Source organism: Cornus florida, unplaced genomic scaffold, assembly GCF_030987335.1.
Source record: "Cornus florida cultivar Cherokee Brave unplaced genomic scaffold, ASM3098733v1 CherokeeBrave_3.0.0_Hap2_Chr08, whole genome shotgun sequence".
NCBI classification, from domain to species: domain Eukaryota; kingdom Viridiplantae; phylum Streptophyta; class Magnoliopsida; order Cornales; family Cornaceae; genus Cornus; species Cornus florida.
This window is the reverse complement of record NW_026775578.1, coordinates 14,905,785-14,932,328: the sequence shown is the minus strand read 5'-3', so window position 1 is coordinate 14,932,328 and position 26,544 is coordinate 14,905,785. Positions and strand designations below refer to the sequence as shown.

At 35.2% G+C, this 26,544-nt stretch overlaps 2 protein-coding genes and 1 long non-coding RNA gene across 3 annotated transcripts; 1 reads left to right on the top strand and 2 right to left on the bottom strand.

Moving 5' to 3' along the window:
- Positions 1 to 739: 739 nt before the first annotated feature.
- Positions 740 to 10,882, bottom strand: LOC132269548 (uncharacterized). Its single transcript, XM_059770778.1, has 11 exons — positions 10,485 to 10,882; positions 10,033 to 10,344; positions 9,834 to 9,942; positions 9,646 to 9,739; positions 7,797 to 7,884; positions 7,602 to 7,685; positions 5,492 to 5,588; positions 5,327 to 5,414; positions 5,032 to 5,137; positions 4,858 to 4,950; positions 740 to 1,464 (listed from the first exon to the last, which is right to left on the bottom strand). The coding sequence occupies exons 1-11, from the start codon at positions 10,665 to 10,667 to the stop codon at positions 1,069 to 1,071; spliced, it is 1,650 nt and encodes a 549-aa protein (XP_059626761.1). The 5' UTR covers positions 10,668 to 10,882; the 3' UTR covers positions 740 to 1,068.
- A 3,742-nt stretch (positions 10,883 to 14,624) lies between these two features.
- LOC132269545 (fasciclin-like arabinogalactan protein 12) lies at positions 14,625 to 16,064 on the top strand. The gene has a single exon (XM_059770777.1). It carries the CDS (start codon positions 14,939 to 14,941, stop codon positions 15,671 to 15,673), a length of 735 nt encoding a protein of 244 aa, XP_059626760.1. The 5' UTR covers positions 14,625 to 14,938; the 3' UTR covers positions 15,674 to 16,064.
- Positions 16,065 to 20,813: 4,749 nt separating this feature from the next.
- Positions 20,814 to 25,515, bottom strand: LOC132269547 (uncharacterized). The gene is made up of 2 exons (XR_009469526.1): positions 25,269 to 25,515; positions 20,814 to 21,068 (listed from the first exon to the last, which is right to left on the bottom strand). It is a non-coding gene; the product is annotated as an uncharacterized LOC132269547 (long non-coding RNA).
- Between the last annotated feature and the right edge of the window lie 1,029 nt (positions 25,516 to 26,544).

The window sequence follows — 26,544 nt, the reverse complement described above, 5'->3', positions numbered from 1 at the left end:
GACTGTCTATTTCATCAAGTAGATTTGCCGGTGTTTGAGTGCACTCATAAGGTAATTTGAGCCCATGTTTGAGTCCTCTCCGATGGTAATTTCTCCAATGATAATTTGGCTAGTAAATCCTCTGCGGGGGTAAATTTGAGTCCATGTTTGAGTCCTTTCCGATGGTAATTTTTCAGATGATAATTTGGCTAGCAAACCCTCTCCGGTGATAATTTGAGCTCATGTTTGAGTCCTCTACGATGATAATTTGACTAGTAAACTCGAATAGCAAAGTTGGATTGTAAACTCGCATAGCAAAGTTAGATCCGAAAAAGGAAAAGAAACGGGATTAGATTCAAAATAAAATCGCATTTGTGTTCGTGTAAGTTAGAATCTAGTTATAAATGAAACATTTCTTTTACCATTTTATCCTTATTAATTAAAATTACAATATCATATTTCACTAAAAGAAAATACAAATTGGATAAGTTACAAAGCATAAACTACTTCACAAATCTCTTCAATTTCCATCAATTTTCATGAAATTTCAGGGGACAGATTTTATATCTCATGAAATCCAATTCCATTTTTAATTTCATTGATTCCAAACACTCCGAATTCCACATCCCTGCATTACAAACACAGTTCCAAGAGAAAAATGCCGCCCGAAAAACATCAAGTGGTTATCTTTTTTCACCAGATTACTTCCAAGTAAAACCAATTTGATAAATCCACAAAGAACATAAGCTGAAAGTCATGATTTCCACTGTAACAAAATTACCCTGGACTAATCCCAGTGAAAAATTTAAATAGACGATAAAGTCCAGACCAGATCAAGTTATTCCCACAGCAAAAGCAACTTTGCATAATTTGCGTATGCTCACTTGTATACTTCTTTCTCAAGTTCAAATAGATAAATAGAATGTTACTCTTATAAAACAGAACCAGTTGACTTATATCACTGCACATAAATTATGAACTGGACCCAATGGACATGATTGAGTTAAAGCAACATAAACTCAAAAGTGAAAAAGGGTTATATAGACTCAACTCTATGAATGTGCTTTTCGGCAACCCCACTTTTAACTACTACTTGTAACTAGAGCTGCTAACTTTGTTCGGCAATAATGTTTTCTCCTTTAAACTAGAACTTAGAAGGGCTTCTGAGTTGCTTGACTGACTTTCTGAGTGCTCAGGTCTCATCCAAAACTTTACATGCCCTTCCCGACATGCAGTGAGGACAGCCTCCTGGGTAAAAATTAAGCCAGAAAGGGGTTCAGAATGAACTCGGTGCGCAACTAGTGGCGACAGCTTTGGAACGTCTCTCATGCTTGGAGCAGGTTGGAGAGTGCCCACTGGGATTATACTGTCCCAATGAGAAGACTGGCTTCTGGGGCTAAATGTAGGGGACCCACCAGGTGGACATCGCCGTAGTGGCACAACAATCTCATCCATCGCCAGGTCCCAAAGAAGCAGCTGAGTATCCTGATCAATAATGCATCCGTATTAAGATAGAATTTCAGAATAGCTAGAAGGGACCAAATCAGCATTAAAAGATGCAAGAAAGGAGGACATAAATTATATGGATCAACTGTCTTCTTTGTGATTACACTGATGAACCAATAAAAAGGAACCACTCGCGCACGTATGATTTACTTGTATTAGACTTTTGAGAAAACATCACTAGAGAATATAAACAAAACTAAACCACAACAAAAACAAATGCCTTCTCTGTACAAGACAATCACTCTAATTGAACCTGACTTTGAAAAGTTACCATAGTGAAATATGAGGCCTCAAAACACCAATTATGCATTGATTCAGGAGCAGCTTCTAATGGAAGTAGGGATGGCAATAGGGTGGGTTCAGGACGGGTTTGACTAAACCCTATACCACGCCTCGTCTAAAATTATTTTATCCCATCTCTGTCCCAAACCCAGGATGGGTTGGGAGTAAAATAACATCCCTGTTCCGGGAAAAAAATCAATGAGCCCTCCCTGCTCCATCCCACCTCGTTTAAGGAGCACCGGATTATATATGTCTGTCTATATAGATTTTGGGAAGGAATGGGTGCAGAGGAAGAGCACCACAATGAAAAAACCACAAAACAGTGAGGAGGAGATCATCCAGAGAAGTGAAAAAAGAAACATGCAAAGATGACATAAATATAGAGAGATAACATAGGCAGAAAGAAGTTTCAGTTGTAGGTGAAAATAGAGAAACCCATGAGAGTTGTGAGCGATAGATAGAGATCACAAAGTTCTCCATTGATATGTACACATATACATGTTATATATATAATTTTTTTTTTGAGAGAGGAGAGTACACACGATCTGGTCAGAACCATAGCTGCCATGGCTGGAGTGGTTGATCAGAAGGAGTGGGCAGCGAGTATCGAGCAGTACAAGAGAGAGCTGAGACTGGGAGTTGCCGAGTGGAGAGGGGGGCGACTGGCAACAGCGAGTTGTATGGATGATTGGACATTGCTGTTTAATTGATAGGATTATGTTTCTGTATATTTTTTTTTTTCCCAGTAAATACATTTGTGTGATTAATGGTTCAAAATAATTGTTTGTGTTTGGTTAATAATGTAAAATAGCGTAGATACTATTTATAATGAATGATTAATAGATGAAAAAAAGAGAGAGAAGGCTGGAAGGTGAGATGAGAGGAAAGAGACAGTGTGTACCCCTGCCGTCTCTTGATCATATTTTTCAAGGTTAGTATTAGTTATGGTTTTTGGTTTTTATTATTTTATTATTATTATTATTATTTTTGATAAGTTCTTATTATTTTATTATTAGAATATGGTTATGAGCACCGTACTATTGCATCTAATAAATGCTACAAGATTAGAGTCTTTTAAGTATGCTATTTGGTTAGGATACATTGTTATATGCTGCCTGCTTTATTTATTTGCATTTCCGGGAGCACTAATATTAGATTGTGGTTTATTTTCTAACTCATAAATGCATCAACATCATTTGATATTTGGAACCTTGATAATAACGGTGGTGAAAGGAATGTGGTGGGGCGATAGTTATATACCTCTTATTTAGGTAGCATGGTCCTTGTGGGGATAGAGGCAAAAAGAGGCATCATCGACGGAGGTGCTTGGAAACTGATGCTTTTATAGCGTGAAATAAACCCTAATCTAATATCATTGCCCAATATTTGAATATATACAGACGTGGTGGCAGCTTAAAATATGAAACCTTAAATTAAGAGGAAAAGGACAAACTCAAATCTAATAGCATTTATGAGATGAAACAATAATAACACAAAAACAAAATACGATTAACTTCCTACCTACAGCAATAGGTAATAAACAAGGATCCTAATCTATAAGAGCATAAAGTATTGGTAACCTTCAAAAGATGGTGAAAGTCTAAGTCACACAATCCTTCTCAACGGGTGCCGCTCTCACGCTCCGAGCGCGCTCCAGCTCTCACGCTCCGAGCGCGCTCTCGCTAGCATTCTCGCTATTTGTGACTTAATTTTGCCGCTTTCGTGCTCCTGCTCTTGAATTCGCTCTCACTCCCACTCCCGCTTTATGTGACTTAGGGTGAGAGATGATGTATAGCTAAACTTAAGAGGCAATTTTACTTTTTTATTTTAAGGCCTAATTTATTATGACAAAAAGGGAAGGCCTAGGAAGAGAGATGTTATGTAAAATTTTTAGAACTCTAAAGTTCAGGAAATATGAATGGAGATATTGGCATACTTGTTCTACTAGCTAGGACCAAATTCTCACATGAACTCTTGCCCATATCTTATCATTTCTTTGGAATTGTCCGATTATAGCCAGACGTATTGCTTCAATAGCACTGGTAGGTGGGTCCTATGAACTTTGACCCAGAAGAGGTTAGACACCTACTCTAATAGAATTTATGTGATGAAATGATAACACAAACATACCCTGATCTAATAAAATAAGAAAATATTAATAGCCCAAATCATATAGCATAAAATAATACTAGCCTTCAAGAGATGGTTAGAGAGAGATGGAGGCTAGAGAAGGGTAACGCTGAAAAGAAAGATGTCAAACAGTGGGTGCGAGAGATTAGAAGGTTTTTTCAATTATTTTTCTGTCAAAAAATAGAGGTTCTCAGGGAGGATGAAAAAGGAAGGAAGACGGCATTGATTTCTTCAAATTTACAAATTCAAAATGAAAAAGTTGGGAACATGCTAATGTAATAATATATATAGGATTGGACCAATGGGACCACCAAGTGTCAGTAACACCACAACATATAAAAGTAATATTTACATAATCAGTTGCTTGAGAGTTTTAGAGAGAGGCACTCAACCTAGGGCATTTTATAGATCCCACATTGACCTCAGTTCCACTCACTGCAGTCTCCTTCCTCAGAGACCTCTCATTCTAATGGATGAAGGTGATTAAAATAATTAGAGAACAAAGTTAAAGCATCTTTATTTTTTTTTCTTACGGAAACGAGAAACCAAAGAAGTTAATGCTGAATAATGTACAATTGCTCAAAGGCTCAAACTATACTATGAAGATGCACTTACACTTCTACTTATTTTTTTAAACTTATGCTTCTAGTTAATATCTTAAAGAATACACAAACAGACACAGAATGATGGTCCAGTCTAGGATTTCTCCAATCTGTCCCTTCATTTTTTATTTTTTAAAAAATTTATCGTTATTATTACTTTCTGGATGAGAGGCATGGTAACAGTGGATGATGATGATTTTACCATTTGTTAACTTAACAAGATTATAAGGGGTGGCATGTGTAGGTGGTTATCATGGTGATGATGTCATCTTAGGCAGTGATCTACTGAGTTTTACTTTCCTATCAGCTAGGCTTATAAGAGGGTGACTGCTGAAATATAGAAGGAAACATGACATACCTGGCCAACAGAACCAAATCGATACATGACATTTTCCCCCGACTCTTCTGAGGATGTTTGTGACCGATATGGATCAAAAGCCACTCCACTGACCTGCAATCCAACCAGTCAAAATTATGTAAGATGGCCACACAAACAAATCTCTAATCAAGAATCGACAAACCAAAACCTTACCCATGAATTGTGCCCCTCACCCCATGCTACTACCTTTCTGTCTTCCATACTCCAAACTTGAACGAGATCGTCTTCACCACCAGTTAAAATGTATTTTCCATCCGGGCTGAGGCAAGCATCCAAAAAGTCAAAATATGATCTTCTTTAAAGATTTTAATGGTGCTCTAAAAATAAAAATAAGAGGGCTGCTAGCATGATATGAGGACAATGTAATGGAGATCAGAAACAAGAGAAACTTTGAGTAATAATCAATCTTTAAAGTGAGGAAATGTTCAATTATTTATTTTTTAATTACCTCCAGGCACAGCATAGAAGAGCTCCATAATAACTTTTCCCACCACAAATCAATTGCTCGTTTGAGTAGTCAAAAACTCGTAAGTAACCTACAATAAGTCATCAGCTCCCATGAACTGTTGGTATATATCTGTGAATTTATAAGGGTAGCAGATCAATGCAATACCATCTCTCCCAACAGTTGCCAGATATTTCCCGTCAGTTGAGAAAGCAATGCTGTTAATCGAACCTTGGCAAATATGCCATCTACCAATTGGATTACTCTGCAAATAAATCATGAACGAATGACGATGGTGAGGTAGGTAAACTATTCACGTTTCCTTTTTTTTTTTCTCAACTAATTTAAGAATATAATAATATAAAATTTTGATACACATAAATCTCAGTACTATATGAACATGAATCTTAGGAATGCACAATTTAAAAGGGCGGCCTTATATGAAAATTAATGTAAACTAAATTACCGCATAGATGTCTGGGCAGTCACCAAACCAATTTAAAGTAACATGGTTAGAGTAGATACTTAGAAATTCAATAACCTCATTCCAGCAACTCATCAGGGTCTCAAGAGTTAAGACATAAGCGAAGAACTATTACCCAGTTATTTGAAGCATTTGTTAAGCAGTTGGTTATCATTATCAATAACATGACAATAAGACTCAATTTTTTTTTTTTTTTTTTTTTTGGATAAGTAACATGACTATAAGAGTCATTAGCCAGTGTAGTCCCCATTAATCGAGGGAAAAAGAAAATTAAACGAATAAAAAATACTAACTACGCAAAAAACATTATTGGCTCTAGTAACTAATCATTCTTAGCCATATAAATAATATCACATACTTAATTTCAATTACTATGGGTTGTAACGTATGACTTCAATGTTTTCAATGATGTACCAACATAGTTTTTATTATTGAATTACCGTTACATGCCTGTCGATACCAAACCTGCTTTGAGCATTGCAAATAATTGTTTACATTCTAATGGTAATATTTCAAAAGAAAACATCTTCATGTATTGTGAGTGAGTTGTATTGACAGATAGTTTTCACAATCCTCACAAATTCTTCTCTCTCTCTCTCTTCTTCTTCTTCCTTTTTTTTTTTTTTTTTTTTTCATGCAATAAACAAGTTATTTGCAAGATTTCAGATTTAAAAAGTGACACTATCAATATTAAATTTTAAGGAAATAGGTGTCTCATAGTTATTCCAAGTTTTTCAAGCAACAATTTACGCCAAAATTTATGCAGAAGTTTTCTTTTTCCATTAATTTACCCGTCCATGTTGCGTATAATAACCAGGTGAAAATTAACTTTGCATAATCAACCTAAGCTTCTCAAGACTACCCATATACTTCTATTAAATTTCCAAGATCAACTAAAAAAAAGTACACATAAAATGAGTCGAACAATCATAAATTCCCATTTGCTAAATGATCATTAAGTTTAATCTTTTGTTCAGTTCACAAGTACTGCTCAGATCAATTTCCAAAACAAGAGAAGTGAGCAACATTATGTTGGAAGTTATCACATAAAGAATTCTATCACTTAAAAGCTCATAATAATAGAATACTATTTATACTTTTTTAGTCAAAAGAAAATGGAAATAACACTCAAACTGACTATCAATGAGTTGATATAGTCATAAAATAAAGTTATAACAATTTATGATAGGTCAAAAAATAGCAACTAGCGTTAGGCCAAAAAACTTAGAAGTTCCCCTTCAATGCCATTGAGAGATCCCACATATCGAGTATAAATGAAGCCCTTAATTGATCTTCAAAGATATTGGAACGAGAAGGACAAACAAAATCCTGACATCACAACCGAATCAGTATTCAAACCTCTCCTCATATAGATGAGGCATTATCCATCAGGAAAATATGGAGGCATATATATGGGCAATAAAAAGGATCTCATTCTCAGGTCACATCTTGGGAGGAAATTCAGTAAAACATATTACCAAAAAATAAAATAAAAAGAGAATAATGCTCATTACTACCACCAATAATAATAACTGAATTTTTGTCATATGAAAATAATACTAATTACTTTAAAAGTTTTACTAAGGTCCTTTAATATTTTTATTGTTTGAGCCCTAGTGCAACAATTCAACTTCTTTTCAACAAATTCTAAACACCAAAATTGAAGAAAAGATATTCAGGGGAAAAAAACAAAATTGAAGAAAAGAAGGAAATTAGATAGCAATAAACTACATGATTAGGTATTTATCCATAACAGTAACTAAAAAACACTGCCAGAACATTAAAACTAATTACCTTACTCGATCGTGCATGTGCAACAGAAAATTGAGTTTGATCCTTGATGACTGGGAAGGAAGAATCACCATTGCCGTCCTTATTCTAAAATAATTAAGAATAAAATTACATTTATATTCATGAAGTAGTGTGGAACATGAAACTAAGGAAGACAAGGTACAGATATCCATATATGTACAGAAATTCAAGGCTTGCCTTTTCATATATGAACAAGTTTCCATCAGCATGAGCAACAACAAAGAAACCTTCGCGTTCGGGTATCCATGCGATACTAGTACAACGGCTGTTGAAAATAGCTAGTTGATTGCACATTCAAACTAGCAACTAGATATAAAAAAAACATGTGTACTTGCAATATAAAATCAACATATCCAGTTCAAAACATAAAATGACCTAATTATACCATAATTTGAAATAGCAGATCCTGTGAAGTAATACGCCACTGATAAAAGCTTATGGTTTACACAAATTTATAAAGAAAATACTTATTCTTTTGATATACTCCATTTCTAGAGGTGTAGCCACCAAATAATTTCTCTAATCAATCTTCACCACGAATTGCCAAAAAACATGATGCATCAGTGCCATGTCACTCAAAGCATACTCAAGATAAATACTCTTTTTGAAGCACCAACAATACATGAGAAGAAAATTTTTGCTAGAGATGGGTTTTTTATAAAAGAAGATGGGAAAAAAAGAGCTATGATATTCTTAATGTCATTTCTGTGAAGTTGAGGATTTTATCTTAAGAAAAGCATCAGCAATGGCAAAATAAAAAAGACAAACTATAAAGTAAGAAAATACATATACAACCTGCACAATCAGTTGCACAAAAGTTAGGATTTTCTCAAAAAAATAAAGTTTTGAATAAATTAAACTGCTTTTAAGAGCTTAGAGTCATTCAACAACCACTCACCCAAAATGTTTAAACTGTCACAGGGGGATCTAACTTAAGTATAACATACTTTCATATGGCCAGACTTGAAGTCATGAGTGATCAACACATGGATGTATTATATAATTAGAATGGAATTTAACAACCGATTGCTCCAAAAGTTAAAATTGTTAAGAAAGGGAAAATTTTATATCAAGCTCATAATAGTTTTAAGCTTTCAGGATAAGTGTTTGTCTAACAAGAGTTTAGGGTCTTCTATTTTTATTTTAGCCGAGGAAAAAAAATAGCACGATGGTAGAAACTGATTTTCAAGAAGTGGGTAGCTGTCTCTTTTGCCTCCATTTTTATTCTTTTAACTTGAAACAAAAGTAATACGAGGTTCGATCACTTCAAAGAACTAAATCACCGTCTTGGAATAATTTCTAAACTTAAATAATTATTGGTGAAACACCTAATCAAATTCAACTGGCCACTTATGCTAAATCGAGGGCCTAAACGTCCATCACTCAGCTTCAATCCACTTATCCTATAGTTATTTGAGATGAAAATTAGTTTTTCCTTAATTGTTTCATAATGTATTTAACAGCTATATTGCAGGTGATGACCATTTTTTTAATTAGGAAAAAAGAATAAAATCCAGTGAAATAGAAAGTATACTGCAATAGAACTAATAAATAAGGAAGGTCCTTTAGAATTTCTACAGAAACAGTGTGGCATCAAAAAAATTCTTTACCACATCTACAGGCAAATTTAATTGAACAGTAATGACAAGAACCCCTCCCCAACAATACTTGAGCCAGTAACAGTCCTAGCAACTAAAAGTAAGAAGGAATTTCAATTTGTTCAATTTACGATATTGGAGAAGGTTCAACAGAACATATCCATCAACTTTCTTTTTACCATTTTACACAGAAATAGTTGAGCAGGGTAGCCATTTTGTAGCAACTGTATCTCATAAGGAAAACGCTTTACAAGCCCAACACTTCAACCGAAGTTTTGGGCATCCCTCCATGGGATACCTTCATGTGGGACCAAGCGTTCGGCCCAACACTTTGGTTGAAGTGCTGGGTTTGTCTATCATTACTCTTCTCATAATCAAAACAAAGGAATCACAGAAGCAAAATACACACATAATAATTAATGCCTTGCCTGTTGTTTATAGAACCATCTTTATTGTAATGTTGGGCACCAACGAGCTTCTTTCCAACCTCTTGCAGTTGCTGTCTCAAAGATACTGAGTAGACTACAAGAAGGAAAATCAATGCAAATAAAGTCATACAGCTAATTCATCCTTCAATTTACATTATAATGAACCCAAAATGATAAAAAAAAATTACCATCCCCAGAGTTCAATCCAATTAGCAAGTCATGCCCATCCTTAGCTTCAGAATCAAAAGCATGACAAATGGGGTTCGAATTACTAAAATGTATGGATTTTATCGGATCCTACACATGAAAAATTAATCAGCTCACCAAAAAATTCAAACCAAAACAAGCAACCAATTGTCATAACTAGAGTCAACAACATCAAATTACCTTATCCTGCGAATTGAAGTCACTGATATATAAGGTATCCCCTAGATTGAATATCAGATAAGTCCCTTTTCCATCAAAATTCGAATTAACCAAAGAATTACCACCATTCAACCCTCCCAGTGTACCACTCCTACTAACTCCACCATTAGCCTTGCTGGTACCATTTCCTCCAACAAAACTAAGCGCTCGTCCGCCATTGCTGCCACCTAAAAACTTTGCCGCCACAAACCTCACTCCGCTGCTCGCACCATAGCTTGAGCTTGGCGGAGGCGCCGCCTGTGCCGGCTTGTCCTTGAGCTGCGCTAGGGTTATCTAAATCACAAAGAAATTCCAATCATTCCAAATCAATTTCAACAATATACCCATTATATATATAATCCATCTGTAGTGAGTAAGTGTGTATATAAAATATGTGTATGTATGTGTAATTGCCCTAGGAGAAGAGAGGTGACCTGAGTGACGGATTTGCCATGAGCGAAGGGAAGGAGGCCAGCGGGGTGGGTTTTCTCGCAATACAGTTTGTAACGGCCTTCGGGGGTTTTGAAGTGGGTTTTAAGGCCTTGAGATTGAGCGTTGTTAGTCGACGAAGGTGACATCGAGCCTTGGATGTTGCTGTTGTTGGTGTTGTTGATCATTGCGACGGCGATGATGATGATGATCGATCGCGAGGCATGCGTTCATGGCAATTCGATTCTCTCTCTATGCTTTCTCTCTCTAGAATAGTGAGTGCTGGTTGTGTTTGAAGGAATGAAGGAACGATCGGGGTTATGGAGTTGAGACTTTGGACTTGCAGGTGATCGTGAGAGTCGAGAGTTGGGGGGACACACATACACAGTCACGCGTGTGTGTCCATTGCGTTCAATTTTCACCCTCTCTTGGGAACCAACGATTCCGTGCAACTGAGGTGCATCGTCTGCAATGTGTACGACAGCTCGTTGATGATAATCAGAACCATCTGTTTGGAGTTGGGCCTGGATTTTGCAAGTGGTGAAATGAAATTCAAAAGCCCTAATAACTAATACTCGTTTTGTAAATTTTATTCACATAAATAACCAGAACTCTAAGGCCCATTTCTAGTCTCTTTTATCCCCTAGGCCTCTAATACTTAATATTTTATGAAATAATAATAAAATAACTATTTAGTATCAATTGTCGATGGATGAAATTTTGTTAAAACTTTAACGTTAGTTTAAAGAAAATGAAGAGTAGACAGTCCATTTTTAATGGATACTCTCAACTGGCTTTACCCATTCCTAATTGATTGAATTCAAAGTTCGATTCTCTATTTCCTTCAAATTCTTTTATTTTAAATTTATTATCATTGCAGATACTTGAATTAACAGTAGTAAATTAGGTGACACTCCTCAAAGTCTTCATGTTCCACCTCTTTTTATATTTAATTTATATAAATAGTGCATTCGCAATGCATGTGACTCTAGCATGTGGAGAGATGCATAAAAAAATAGTAATTAAAAAAAAAGAAAAAAAGAAAAAAAAAGAAGCATGTGGGGGAGTGGAAATAGGAAGTAATAGAAAATGAAGCGATAATATAACATCAATTAAATTAATCGAATTAAAATATAGTATTTCATTATTTTAGAGTGCAAATAAGTTGCAAGGAATTTGAAAAATAGTTGATAAATATATTTTATAACCTCTCTCTAGAAGTATGAGACTGGTTTAACGTACATTCTAGTGTCTTATTCTTTTTAAATGCAAATTGTTAGTTCTATTGTTTCCAATTCGGGCCTTAGATCATGGGCTGAATGACACCATCTTCTCGCTCAGCTTGTAACACTATCTATCAAGAAGAAGTAAAAAGATGGGGTTCGGCCCACGAAGTAGGCCCAAAAGAGACGGGGCAACACGTTGCTGGTCAAAACTTTTAAAAGGGTCCACCATGTGTAATACCAAACGGGACCAGACCCTACTGAGCTTCGGCTTTCACTGACCCATGCAAAATATCAGAATATCCTACCAAACAGGCCCATTGAAGGGGCTCATCTTCGGCTTTTCATGGGCCCAAAGGGCAAGTATTTTCCTTTTTTTTTTATTTTTTATTTTTTTACAAAGCAAGAAGTGTTAGAAGTTAGATTAGTAGATGCAGAGAGTCGAAGTCTGGTACTTCAAAATCCACCGGAGGTACAAACCGACTGGGCTATTGAGACATCTGCAGTATTTCCTTCCTTGAAACCATGCATGGTTGCGAGATTTGTTTCTTTATTTTTTATTTTTTTGACATTTTTGTTCATGCTTAGGCTCAACACTCTCTAGGCTTCATGCTCAGGCTGGAACACACTCTAGGCTTCCCTCATTTTTAAAAATAAGAAGGTTATACCGTTGGATTATAGAGCCAACCTTTTGATTGATAAACCAGTGAACTGTAATTTTCATGTTTTTTTTTGCTTCTTATAAAAATCTTTAAGCTATATAACAAAAGTTTACTTTTTTTATTTGCCTCACTATTCTTTTAGATGTGGTAGGTTGATCTTATCGAGTCTCTTTGTTTCTTAGTTTCCATTCTTGGCTTTTGATTGAGATAGAGTCAAATTGCAGTATTATTTGACCAGGAAAGAACTTTGGTACCTTATAAACTTCAAAACCTTGGAGTTGAATTTTGATTAATTGATTACGTTTACTTGTATTTATTTCCCATTTTCTCTAATGATATTTTAAAATAGTGTTTATTCCCTTGCTTGCATTTTCGGTAACATTCATTGCTTCAACTTCACTTCTTTCTGGCAACTATGATTAAAAAATTTACCCAAAAATAAAACAAAAAAGCCTATGATTAGAAACATGAAAATTGATACTCATCATGCATGAGATTATTATCATTTTTTTAGATACTCATCACACGGTTTTTTTAATGGCTTCTTTAAATCCATATGGATCACATGAATTTAAAGAAAGTTTATGGAATATCGAATTAAGAGCATTTCCAGCAATATGTTAAAAAATTCTTTTGTGTAAAATACATACTGTCACATCTAATTTGTAATTTTTTTTCATCTCCAACAGCCTGTTAAGATACATCACAACCAAGTAAACATATTTTCTCTCTCCTCCCTTTTTTCTACTAGCGGTTTTATTTCTTCTCTCTCATTCCTTTACGCCTCTTTGTTTCCCACTTTTCTAGAGGGCTATAGAAAAGAATCTGCAACAGGCAACAAGGTAAGAATGGCTCGACCATTTTTTATTTATTTATTAATAAATATAGTCTGATTTATTACTTTCGTTTAATCTTATCTTCTGCAATCAGATTATAGGATTTTTTAAGATTTTTTTAAACTTTTACATACTATTCTAACAAGATAAATAAGATTAGATATATATTTTAATCACGTTTTTATATAATTGTTGATGTAAAACCTTTGATTATGTAGTTTTTACTTACTTGAATCTTATTTTATTATTTGTTATTAAGTTAGAAATCTGGTGGCGGCCGGAAAGGTTTGTTATTGGGGAAAAGTGAAATATAAGGGGAAATTATTATTATTTTTCCTAATTGAGGTTGGACGTGAGATTTAACCGACCGCTAAAAAATAAAGTGAATTAAGTCGATTTGTAAAAGTTATGTAGATTCTTGGGTATGGCACGTGGTTGATTATTATTGGAAATTTTTTTTTTTTACACAAAATGTATAAAATAACCCCTTGACCTAAAAATAAGTAGTACAAATTTTTTGTGTAAATATACTATGACATATTATATTTACACAAAAATATTTACACAACGGTCGGAGATGTTCTAAGATGTCACTAATTTTTACATGATTTTTAAGTGTTCAACCACATATTTGAAATAAATTCCATTAATGAGAGCTTCACACTTTATAAAATCAAATGAAACTTAACAGAATTCTAATTTATCAAATATTGTTTCAATTTTAAAATTCATAGTTTTTTAAATATAACACTTTTTATATAACAGTGGGAAGGACGATTTATCATATATATATATATATATCAAACGTTAAGTGCAGAATAAGGAAGAGGCATGTCAACGTCAAAGCTAATTATGCATGTCATCCCATTCACTAATGAGGGACCCACCAAAAGGAGTCCCATATAATGCATGCGTGGACCCACTCGGGAAATTAGCTTCAATATTCTGTAGAAACTTCTTTCTTATGTTTGTGGCAATCAAATACGGTACTTATTGTCGTGTAGCTGGGTTGTTTTGGTACTTGAAAATCCATGTTGGAGTTTTGCACTATTCTTTCATCTCTAATAACTAACCTCTAAAAATCTTACCATGAAAACAATATATACGTATATATATATATAGTAATTATTTTCTCAAAAATATATGGATAGATCTATAACACAAACTGTATAATATGTCAGAATATGTATATATTATTTTTCCCCATAATTTAGATCCATAATATGTTTGTATAGTAGTAACAGTAAAGCAATCATTGAAATTAACCATTATTTACCCACTCTCTTCTGTTTTTTCTGCCTTTCCAAGCAAACTGTCAGCTGGAACAGTTTTCTTTTTTGTGAAAGGTCAGCTGGAACAGTTTTGCCACTCTCTCTCTCTCTCTCTCTCACACACGCACACACAATCACACATCCATTTGATTCAAAAGAAGGAAAAAAAAAAAAATAGTAATCAGTTTTAACCAAAATTATTGCAACCTCTCACCAACCTTCATTGATAGGATGATGCTAACTGGTTTTCTACTAAAATGGATGCCTTTCACCTAACATTAGTCTCCCATTCTCTCCATAAAGCCTCTCAATCTCTCTCTCTTTCCCATCTCCAACACAATACACTATTCAACCCCATTCCTCCTTTTAGTTAATCAATCTCTATATATCTACTATTTTCTTAGCAACCTAGCTTCAAAGCCACACCACACCATAGTCAAGAAAAGAAAAGAAAAAAAACCAAGAAAATGATGAAACAACTTCTCTTCTTTCTCTCTCTCACATTAGTCCACTTCCATTTCACCAAAACCCTAGCTCAGACCACCCCGGCAGCGCCTCCTGTACCGGCCGGTCCCCCTAACATCACCAAAATTCTCGAAAAGGGTGGCCAGTTTACGCTGTTTCTCCGGCTTCTGAAAAGTACTAGTGTTGGCGCACAGATCAATGGCCAGCTCAACGACTCAAACAATGGCATGACTGTATTTGCACCGTCCGATAATGCGTTTTCAAGCCTCAAATCGGGCACTCTCAACTCCCTCACTGGTCAACAGCAGATCCAGTTAGTGCAGTTTCATATCTTGCCTACCTATCTCTCCACAACGCAGTTCCAAACTGCGACCAATCCTTTGCGGACACAAGCCGGGGACACCGGTGCCGGTCAGTTCCCGCTTAACGTGACCACCACCGGCAACCAAGTGAACGTGTCGACCGGCGTTATGAACACTTCAGTATCTGGCACAATCTATACGGATAACCAGCTTGCTGTGTATCAGGTGGACAGTGTGCTTCTTCCTTGGAGTATTTTCGGTACTCCGGTACCGACGGCGGCACCGGCACCGGCACCGCTGACGCCGACGAAGAAGAAGATACCGGTCGCGGATAGTCCAACCGTCAGTGTTGATGCCTCTGGTGCAGTTAGTCTAACCATGCATGGGATGGTGGTGACTATTGGAGTTGCTGTGGTTGCATCATTTCTTTTGTGACAATGAATGGTGGTGATTGTGCCAGCTGGACATATTGGGTCTGGGGTCCATTTGTTTGGTGCCGATATGATTTTGATGAGTCAGATTGAACGGTGGTAATCCACGCTGTGAGTGCCTCCGAATAATTGTAATATGTCAGTCATGATGTGAAGATTGAACTATGAGGTCCATTTTTGTTTTTGTTTTTTTTAATTTCCTTTTGCTCTGTATTTTTCTTTCCTTTGTTTTTGCTGTTAATTGTATTTCTTCTGTTCTATTTGTAATTCGTTCGACTTTTTTTATTTTTCCAACTTTCATGTAATTTGAGATTGTGCATTATTTTGCCAAGAATGCTTTCAATCAGTGAACTTAGGACAAATGATTTTTATATATAATCGGAGGTTTTGAATGAGACTGTGACGTCCTGTTCACGCACAGACCTGTATTACACACTTTCTATTTTTTATATTTTTTTAAACAGTATTACATGCTTTTTGATTTTTCCTTTATGTAGACTCCTATAAAATTTTACCATTGCCTCTTCTCGTGTAATTTTTTGGTCCATTCCTTTTTCTTTTTCTTTTTTTTTGTTGAAAGGTACACTATCCCTAATTATATTTGAAAGTATTAGCACCTTGAATTTAGACGAAAAAGAATTAATTTATTCAACTTGTCATCGAGTAATCCCTCCCATAAAATTAATATCATTTACTGGTGTCATTTAGAATATAGTGTTACAATTAATTATTGTTTGTTACACAAATGGAGATTGCATGTTTCTAATGAAATTTTTTTTAGATACTCGAAGTGAATGACATCATCATACCAGATGAAAAAATACAAATAAAAAATAGAGCAATCTATCTTTAAAATTCCAATCCATATGTGATAGAATCCATGGCACATATGGAGGCATATTCCTTCAATATAATTAACACAAATATTCTAATAAAGTAAAATGGATTAAATGTATAGATATTGTGCATATTACACATCTTTTTTTACCAATTTGCTATATAACTCCAATACATTTGGTTAATTATTGCATCTTATTACCGTATGTTAGAGAATCGTGAGAGGAAAATAGTTAAAAGTAGTCGCATGACTAACACGTGAAGTAAGTTTTATGTATAAAGACAAAAATGCTCATGTATCCCCCACTTTGGTAAATCTCTCTTGCTCTGTCTATCTCTATTCTACACTCGCGATTTCAAATCCTACCCTCTTCTATATTTCTCGTGATTTTCCTCTAAAAATTCCTTTCTCTTTACATCTATCCCTCTCTCGTACTGGGACATCTCCCCTTCTCTCTCGTTTCCTTATACATCACCCACTATCATATATATATATATATATATATATATATATATATATATATAGTCACTGAAAGCTGAAAACTTAATGTGTAAATAACAAGATCAAGCCACCGATTGCCACCACTCAACAAGTTGAATCTCCAACACCATGAACACCCAAAAAAGCCTTTGCATTGTGAGTACTCTGCAATTCCATTGATGGGTTTTGGTTTCAAACTCAAATTTGGGTTCTTTTCAAATTCACCCAACTTCACCATCCAATAATTTGGATTCAAACCTTCCATCAAATTCCTAATTGCCCATTGATACATTGATGGGTCTTGCATTGTTTACAAATGAAATAAAAAACTGTTGGGGTGCAGCGGAAGAAGTAACAAGAACAGTAAAAAACTGGCGAATAGTGTAACATTTCTGTCCAAGTGCAACAAGTTCCACTTAAAGTGCATATGGTTCCACTTGGTAATGTAGTTAGACCACATGAATATCCAATGTACCAAAACAATAAAGCACCCACAAAACATTGTTACACAAGGTTTACACGGTTTGTCCAAAACACATGCTACGTAGGTGGATAAGGAGATTCCACCGTAACGATGAGGAGATATTACAAATTGTAGAGAATTATCTAGTTAGAATTTTGAATGAAAAATTATTTCATTAGCCATCAATAGATATATTTGACTGAACATGTGTAATCACTGATTGGTAATGGGATAAAAAAATGCAACTTAAAACCACAGACATAACCTATTCAATGTGAACCATTACAGCCTATTGCAATGGTTGTCTCCAGTGATGAACATATATATAAATGATCGAGTCTTGTGATGAATAGACACATATAAATAGTTGTATCCAATGATGAAGTGACGCATATAAATAGTTGTGTCCAATGATTAAGAGACACACCAAATCTGAAAAGGCACTTCTATTTCTATAAATACCCCATTGGGCTGTCATTTGCAATTCGTTCAATTCATTTTCTTCTTTCTCCCTCTCTAGACTTGAACTCAACTCAAGTGGGTTCAAACTATAGGTCAAGTGGTCCGAGCCACTTAGATCCTAATCCAATTTCATTGAGCTATATTAAGATTGGTCTGAATCATTTGATTCGGATTACACCCAATTCAGCATTTATATAGTATATATAGATGTATTTTTGAGTTAGAGAGAGTATTACACAAAGGAGGTTCGCCGTATCTACAAGTTTGTAGTGTTGTTATTGGTAGATGTACACCGTTATATCCTGCAAGACAAGCACGCCAGAGTCTTTTAGTACCATGCAGGGAGTAAATTGTCATAAGGACATAATATCCAATAATAGCATCGGTTTAGATTCTTTATTTATTTATAATTATTTTATTGCTTTAATTTGAATGTTTAATTAAATATCGAGTTGCATATTTAATTAATTATTTTTAACATATTATTAATTATCTCATGACATATTAGTATAAGGTTAATTATATCTTAAATGTCATATAGAGCATATACTTTCTAACATTATCAATGCGGAATAACATGTACACTCACTCTAATATAAAGTTTTTCCTGGTTGCCTAGGCAGAGGAGGAATACCCGAACCTTACATCACGTATTGCGAGACGCCCTCTCACTACAAGATACATTCTCGGCTTCTCGTCTTCAATGTTCACTTTGCCAAACATAATACTCCCTACCCATCAACTCACAGTGGAGTCTCTTGCGAGGCTGCCCTCACGGGCAACATGTCTCTCTACTCCTATCTCTCAATAATACCCTAGACGCCTATTTATAGAGTCTCATACTCAATTCTTTGATAGACAAGGATTACAATTTCTTCGAACTTAAGACATGTATCTACAAAAAAATTACCATAATAAAATAACTCTAAAATATAAATAATAGGAATAGGAGTCACTATTCCTAACAATCTCTCACAAAACATTCTCATGTGAACATGTTGGTTGCAAATGTAATTTTTTTTTTTTTAGCTTTCAGAGTTAGTCTTCAACATTTTCAAATGATTTAAACTAGTAGATGATGTGCTGCCCAGTACTTTATTAAACAGAGCAGTCTGATATATAATATATGAGAGGTAGAGAATCAAAGATCAATTTTGAATTGTCAGACGCATATATCCAACAAAAGCTAAACAGCACTCTCTAGACTCTCCCTAGCCATTACATGCATTCATTCTCAAACTGGGGTTGCCACTTATCAACAAAAGATCAGTTCTAGTGAAGTCTTTATACAAATATCATATGCTGCCTTCATCGAAATAGAATGAGCAATCTATAAAAGGAACAAATTAATTGAACTCACGATAAAACAGAAAATATATATATTTCCTGTGAATTTGAGAATTTGGTAAGAATTCCAATTATATTCTCTACAATTAGATCGGCAATGGTAACACCAGAAGGGCTGGTATGATTGAAACAGAGCCCAAAACAACACGTTGAACATTTTAGAATGCATCTCTACACCATTTTATTTAAATGCATCCAGAACAATAAATGAATACCATTATACCAATACTACAATAATCAAAGTAAAAGTTGTTTCAGCAAAATTGTACACCATTTCTTTCCATCTTACGGTCAACAAAAGAAAGTATTAACAAGTTCATGCATATTCCACATGCAGTTAGTTTACGAATCAATGAACCTTGAAATCTGGATAAATCTTAAGACTAAATCAGCAATAAAATGTTTCAAAGACGAAGATTTGGCAGAGGGACATAGACAGGTTCTACTCATTAACCATAATAAATTATAAGAAGAATAATTTAAAACTAATACTTCAACAGAAAAACAACTAAAGTGATACGCTAGAATCGGGTTAAAGTTCGAACATCCTTGCATCCATTTACCCAAAGTGAGTTGGCTAGTTTGGGTTAAATTGTGCAACTTCTAAGGTTGACAAATATAACAAAGTGTTCATCTTTGATCATAAAATTTTATGTGCCATCATCGCACATATCACTTGGCAGCAGGTTACACTCTTAGGAAGAAAAATGATCAGAAAACTAACAACGGAAGTCAAATACAAAGAGTTCATCTTTGATAAAAAAATTCATACGCTATAAAAAAGTCAAAAATACAAAGTGCTCATCTTTGATCATAGAATTTTATATGCTATCGTAGTTTTGGAAGATGGCATAAATATAAGACATGGCCAAAACTGAGATTAATTACTACTATAACATATCATAGTTTTGCAAGATATAAAACATGGCCAAAATTGAGAATAATTACTACTATAACATATCATGTTCAAGAAAGACTGAGTGCAAGAAATGCCTCATAACGGAAGGGCATTAGCAAGCAAGTTGGTAATTAATGAATTCTCTTACATTCCTAATGTACAACTTCAATTTGGATCATAGTTAGTATTTTCTACATGCGATTTTCAGTATTCGATCGATTTTCTGGTTGCAGAGTAGGTTGGTGAAAATTATGGATTTTTTTTTTTCAGAAGCTATAGCCGGTGGTAGAAATTTAAGAGTTGGAATCAGTATGTCTAATAGCCACCATGACCATTGGTTACCATAATACAAAACATGTACCATTTGTAATGCCGAGATCTAACATAGCAGAAATTAATCCATGTTCTTATTTTCATATCTAAAGGTTCAATAACACTATTACCTTCATGGAAAGGATTCAAAGTATCAAATATCAATGATGGAACATGTGGTTGTGGTCATGTTAGTGTCTCAGTAGTGATAAGGAAGGTGAAAGACAGAAACTAACATTAACACCGCCAAGACCTCCAGTGGCGAGTGTATATAAGTCCAAAGCTATCATAAATAAGGGTCTTATAGTTCATGAGATTGACTTTCCAGTTTTCCCGTAAACATATATCGACAAAATTAATTTTGTTGAAGAAAAGAAACCCTTTTATAGTTTCATATTACAAAGCATGAAATTAACTAAAACAACAGATCTATATGTGTGCGTGCGTGTGCTCTTATGCAAAAAAATACATACAAAGACATCTATAGATGTGGGTAGACAGAGTGAGAGAGAGAGAGAGTTGCATAAACTTGAGGAAATCACCAGGGGGAGGCAACAGAATAGCCAATAGGATGTCTATGCAGGTGGTTGTTCCCTCATCTGCCATTTTGTTTCAAACAATATATTAATCTCTTTTGCTATTTCAAACACAAGCAAAACACTAAACGATTATAAAAGAGACACAAAGAGCACACTAAAGAGAGTGGTGACCTCCACTGTTTATGCATGTGAAAATTTGTAATATCAATTCAACATGCATGAGCACACTAAATCATTTCAATTCAACTTCTATTTAATTTATCGGGTTTGAATTATTATTTTAAGTCTCAATTAAGGCTCCCTTCGACTCCTTTTATGAGCCAAGTCCCTTGATGGCTTTTAGCCAAGGGACTGGCCTGCAAGGCCATATAGTCCTTGACATTCCGGGGAGGTGGCAAAGGTATGTAATGGAGATGTAGGGGCGAAGGACTGCAGAAGTAGGAATGGCCGGACGTGAAGCGGTCTTGCCGGAGTACTAGATCGGATCAGATAGCCCTTCAGGTGAGAGATGAAGTCCAAAATATTGTTTTTTTCTTATTATCCGTTATTTTAAACCTCGATACTGATTTGTGTTCAGCTTTAATCCAACTAATTTTATGTATGCTCTTTAGTTATTAAGGAAGAGTAAGAAAGAATCACTTCAAAATATATTTTAAATTTAAAAGGTTGCCATTATATGATTCCAGTTTGAAAAACTCATGAAACAATTCATTCAAATTGATCAATTATTTTCTTAATTTTATATACGATCGGAATTTGTTTTTCTTAGAGTTATGGTGTAGGCAAGCTTTCACGTTAAGAATTTACATTAACATGATTACTGACGGAGTCACCTGGGGTCTACTAGGGGGGCAGCTATTCTGGCCAGTAACTTACAAATGAACAGTGTCCACATGCTTGCATTACTTAATTTTTACATAACCACCGTTTTACTAAAATATTCTAAAATTTAACAATGCACTCTTCAAGAAAAATAAAAAGAGTAGGAAAAAAGAAACCGACCTTTGCTTGGCGTAAGTGAGAGAGAACACAAAGATCGACGGGACAGGATTAGGGACTAGGGCAATGATATATGTTAATAATTCAACTCTCCCTCCCCTACCTAACATTACAATGTTTCAAGTATTACATATGAACGAATCTATACAAAAATAATAATAAATAAATCACACTGATTAATGACATGCCTTTTGATTTCCCTGTGATTCTATTCTAGTTTGAGAAGAGCCACTGATTAGTCACTCGAAAAGGGATTTAGCTGAAGTTCTGCTAGTAAAACATTTCACTTGAACTCTATAGATAGAAGGTAAAATTCAACATACTCAAATTGCTAAAACAGCATTGGGTTTTCAATTTATTATTGATTGATGTAATAGTGGAGATTACTAAAAGTGAGAAACAAAATATGGACCGACATATATGTATATTACTGTAGATGCAAAGGATGAGAATTGCTAAAACAGAGACCCTAGGAGCTCAGAAATATGGATTGTGGAAAAGGAAAGAAACAAAAACAAACCTCCATGTGAGCAATGGAGAAGAGAGCATGAGGAGTGCTCTTGTAGATTGGGAGAGTGGAGACTCGACCATTAACTGAAAATTACTCAGTCATATCAAACAAATAGAAAACTTCAATAGAAATTGAAGATGTGCATGCATATATATACAGAATAACTACATATATAGTACTATAACTCAACAACGAATTTGCAAATCTGAAAGAAACACAATATAACTACTCAAACAATTTAAGTAATCAAGATTGAACAATATATACAAAAATGGTGCAATTTTAACTGAAATTAATTTTCTTCATAAACCTAACCAATTCAAATTGAACAATACATAATAAAATGAATTCAAAATATAGGAATTAAACCGCCCCACTTGTGCTTCGAACATGATGATCAACTGAACCTATCCAATCCTTATGTACTGTGATTAGGAACTCCTAGACGTCCAATCATTGTGTAACCAAAGGATCGCCGTTCAAGATCGAAGAGCACCAAGAGAGAGAAAATTGATGCCGATTGGGTTGTTTTGATGGGCTTTCTTGGAGAGAGAATAAATCAGTAAATGGGCATAAGAGGCAGAGTGGGTTTTGTCAACCATTAGGGCAATTTGACTAGGGCTTTTGGTGGAGTAAATAGGCACGAGAGAGAGAGAGAGAGAGAGAGAGAGAGAGAGAGTAGGTTCCTGGCTTTTGTGGAGTGTAGCATGGGACTGGGAAATTTGGGAGCAGGAAATTTTATTTTTTATTCACAGGGGGCATGGGAACCCCTTAAATTGTAATTTTTAGCACTTATTAACGGGAATACTTTCTCCCCATTAAAGTTTGAAAAATATGCCTTTAACATATGCAACCATTAACAGAGTCTTTAACACGCCAGAGGCACAATCATAACCGTCTATTGTAACAAAAGAACTGATGCAACCACAGCAACTCCAATAGTCACCACCTTTTCGTGCATGGTGAGACCAACTGCACCAGAGGCATCACAGTCACTCGAGCTTCGACTGTTCGCGGCCAGTGTCTTGTTCTTCGCCGGAGAACCAAAAAATGTTCCAAGGAAGAAGTGAATGTCCACCTGATGATACACAGCAACCTGTTGTCCATGTAAGTGTTCATAATACCTGTAGACAAGTTCTCCTGGCTGTTGATGGTCGTGATGTTAAGCGGGAACTGACCGGGACCGGTTTCTCTGGCTTGTGTCCGCGTTGGATTGCTAACAATTTGCAACTATGTTGTGGAGAAAAAGGTAAGAAACATGAAACTGTGTTGTGGGAATTGATCGTGTCACCCGCATTGGTACATTTCAGAAGCGAGAGAAAGAACCTAAAGGGGCCACCCTTTTGGAGGATTTTGATGATGTTGGGGGACCAGTCGATACCGGGACACTGCAGTGAGGGGAGTACTCGATACCGGGACGCTGCCGGGGACTGAGCTAGGTTGTGCTGAAATGGAAGTGGAATAGTAGTGCAATGAGAGAAAGAAGAGAAGTTGATTCATCATGGGTTTTTGGTGCGGCCTTGAAGGGTTGCTAAGAAATAGATATATAGAGATTAACTAAATGGAGGAGTGGCCTTGAATAGTTTATTGTGTTAAAGATGGGAAAGAGAACGAGAGATTGAGAGGCTTTATGGAAAGAGTGCGAGAAAAACATTAGGTGAAATGCATCCATTTGTTAACAATTCTCATTACATTTCAACTTTTTTCAAAGCTGAACATCCATTTGTTTTTATTAGTCGGCTTTCGACAAAGTTGTTTTAATATCATTACATTTCCTGTCTTTTTCTTTTTCTTTTCCTTCTCTCTTATTATTATTATTTTTTTTCAAATGTGCTTAATAGAATAGTCACCAAGACGGCAAGACCTCTTAGGCACATTAGAGATCTCAAATAGGGAGCCAATACATCAGTTCGTGTGATGAACTTGTTTTCAAGATATCACCAATTTCAAATGAATTGATTTCAAGATATCACCAGTTTCTCTTCAGGAAAAAGAGCAAAGGTCAGAAGAAAGAAGTATAAAGAGATGTATTTGTATCATCACATATCACCAATTTGTGTCAAACATAAACATAAAAACAAATATGTTCAAACATGCAAAAATAAATCCGTATTTTGTTTGAATCCAACTTATCTTAAACTTCTAAATACTTCCAATCAGCAACACACCTGTACATCCTAGCCTTACACTCGGCGGCCAGCCATATCCCATATTACAAATCAACAGGTGGTGGTTAAGTATCTAAACATTACAAAAGCTTTTATTATATCGCAAGTTGAATTTAGTATGTAAATGCCCTAAATCAAATTTGAGTATATAATGCAGCACCATTGGCCAATGATAAAGAATTATTTTTTTGTTATTACATGGTCTCCTAGAGTACCATGTACCAATCATTTTCCCTCAATACAAAAAAACAATTTATTGCTAGAGATAGGGTTTGGTTGGGTTATCAATTATTCAATGCTTGTGATAATGCACTGTGTGTAAAGGTAGTATTGATCTTAACCAAACTTACAACTCAATCAATTATCAGAAAAGCTTAGGCCCTTGAAATCGTATATGGAACCCTCGTTCCCTTCAGAAAAGCTTAAACCCGTATAGAGAAAACATAGCTAACAATAAAAGGAGGAGGAAAAAAATAAATAAAAGAAGAATAAGAGGAAAGAAAGAGGGGGAAACGAACAGTATTAGAGAAATAAGAGAACGCAAAGAAGAAGGGAGAGATGAGAGTTCAGATAAGAACTAACCTGTGCGATTTCCCACAGCGACTCAGACAACAAACTCTCTCTGTAATTTCTCCCTACATGTCTTCGTAGATGGATGAGACATGTCTCTGAAGGTACAACCGAACATTTGGCCAAACGGCGGAAAGATAATAAGGGGGGTGCCATTATTTTATTTATTATTATTATTATTATTTTTTATGGTGTGTAAACCTTTACACTCTTTGAATTTGTAGCCAGTAAACCTTCGACTACCCACTCTGATTTTATCCTTTGGTAATATTTGAAGTTATGAATAATAAAAGGGATGGGAAAGTTCCAACAGCGAGGGATGCAAGCTAATATCTTACCAACTCATCCAAGTCCAGAAAAAATAAGGGTACATATTTTTTGGCTGGATTTGGCTGATAAAACCATTTTATTTAGACTGTATAGTCGCAACTAACATACCCGAACAATTTTTATGTGGCGCCCGCCATTTTGCTAGCCCCGCCCCATGATAATTTCCTAGCTTAACTGGCATGTTAGGGCTAAATTCATCCCGCTATCTTGTTTTGTATGGTGTTTAGTTGTAATTGTTGGTAATATAGGTAATGTGTTGATGATTAGGTAGTAGCATATGTGATGTTGATAGCTCTATTGCTTTTGAGGTTATGGATGTGGGTGCCATTGCTACTTTTAATGATCTTTGTAACTTATTGTTTTTTGATTCTTTATTTGCTTCCTTCTATAATGGAAGTGGTCATTTTCAATAAAATTTGTCGATGTATGGTGCCAAATCAACTCATTAAAAACAAAAAAGAAAAAAACAAAAGGGTAGCATTTGAGGGTGTTTTTATTTGAAAATATAATAATAAAAAATTATATCTTACTTATGAGGCCAAGAAACTCAATAAATAAAATTACATTAAATGATTAATGAACGCACATTAAATGATTAATGGTTTGCTAAGGTATCGCGTATTCTTTTTATATGGTGAATATATATATATATATATTTTAGCTTGCTCGTAAAAAATGAAGAGTTTTATATGACCTTACCATGTGAGAGAATATGTGTCGTGAATAAATTTTCACGAGATGCTTACCCCTTGTAAAAGTGTTTCTTCTTTGTAGTGATCACTGTCACTTCTTGCACTATTACTGTCATTATTGCCCTCTTCCACTATTACTCCTTGCACCATTGTTACCTTCCATCACCGCCGCCATTGACTTTTGACACCACCCACACCACTGTTGCCTTCCTCCACCACAACCACTGCCTCTATCTTCCATGACCAACGAAAATAAATTTTGCATT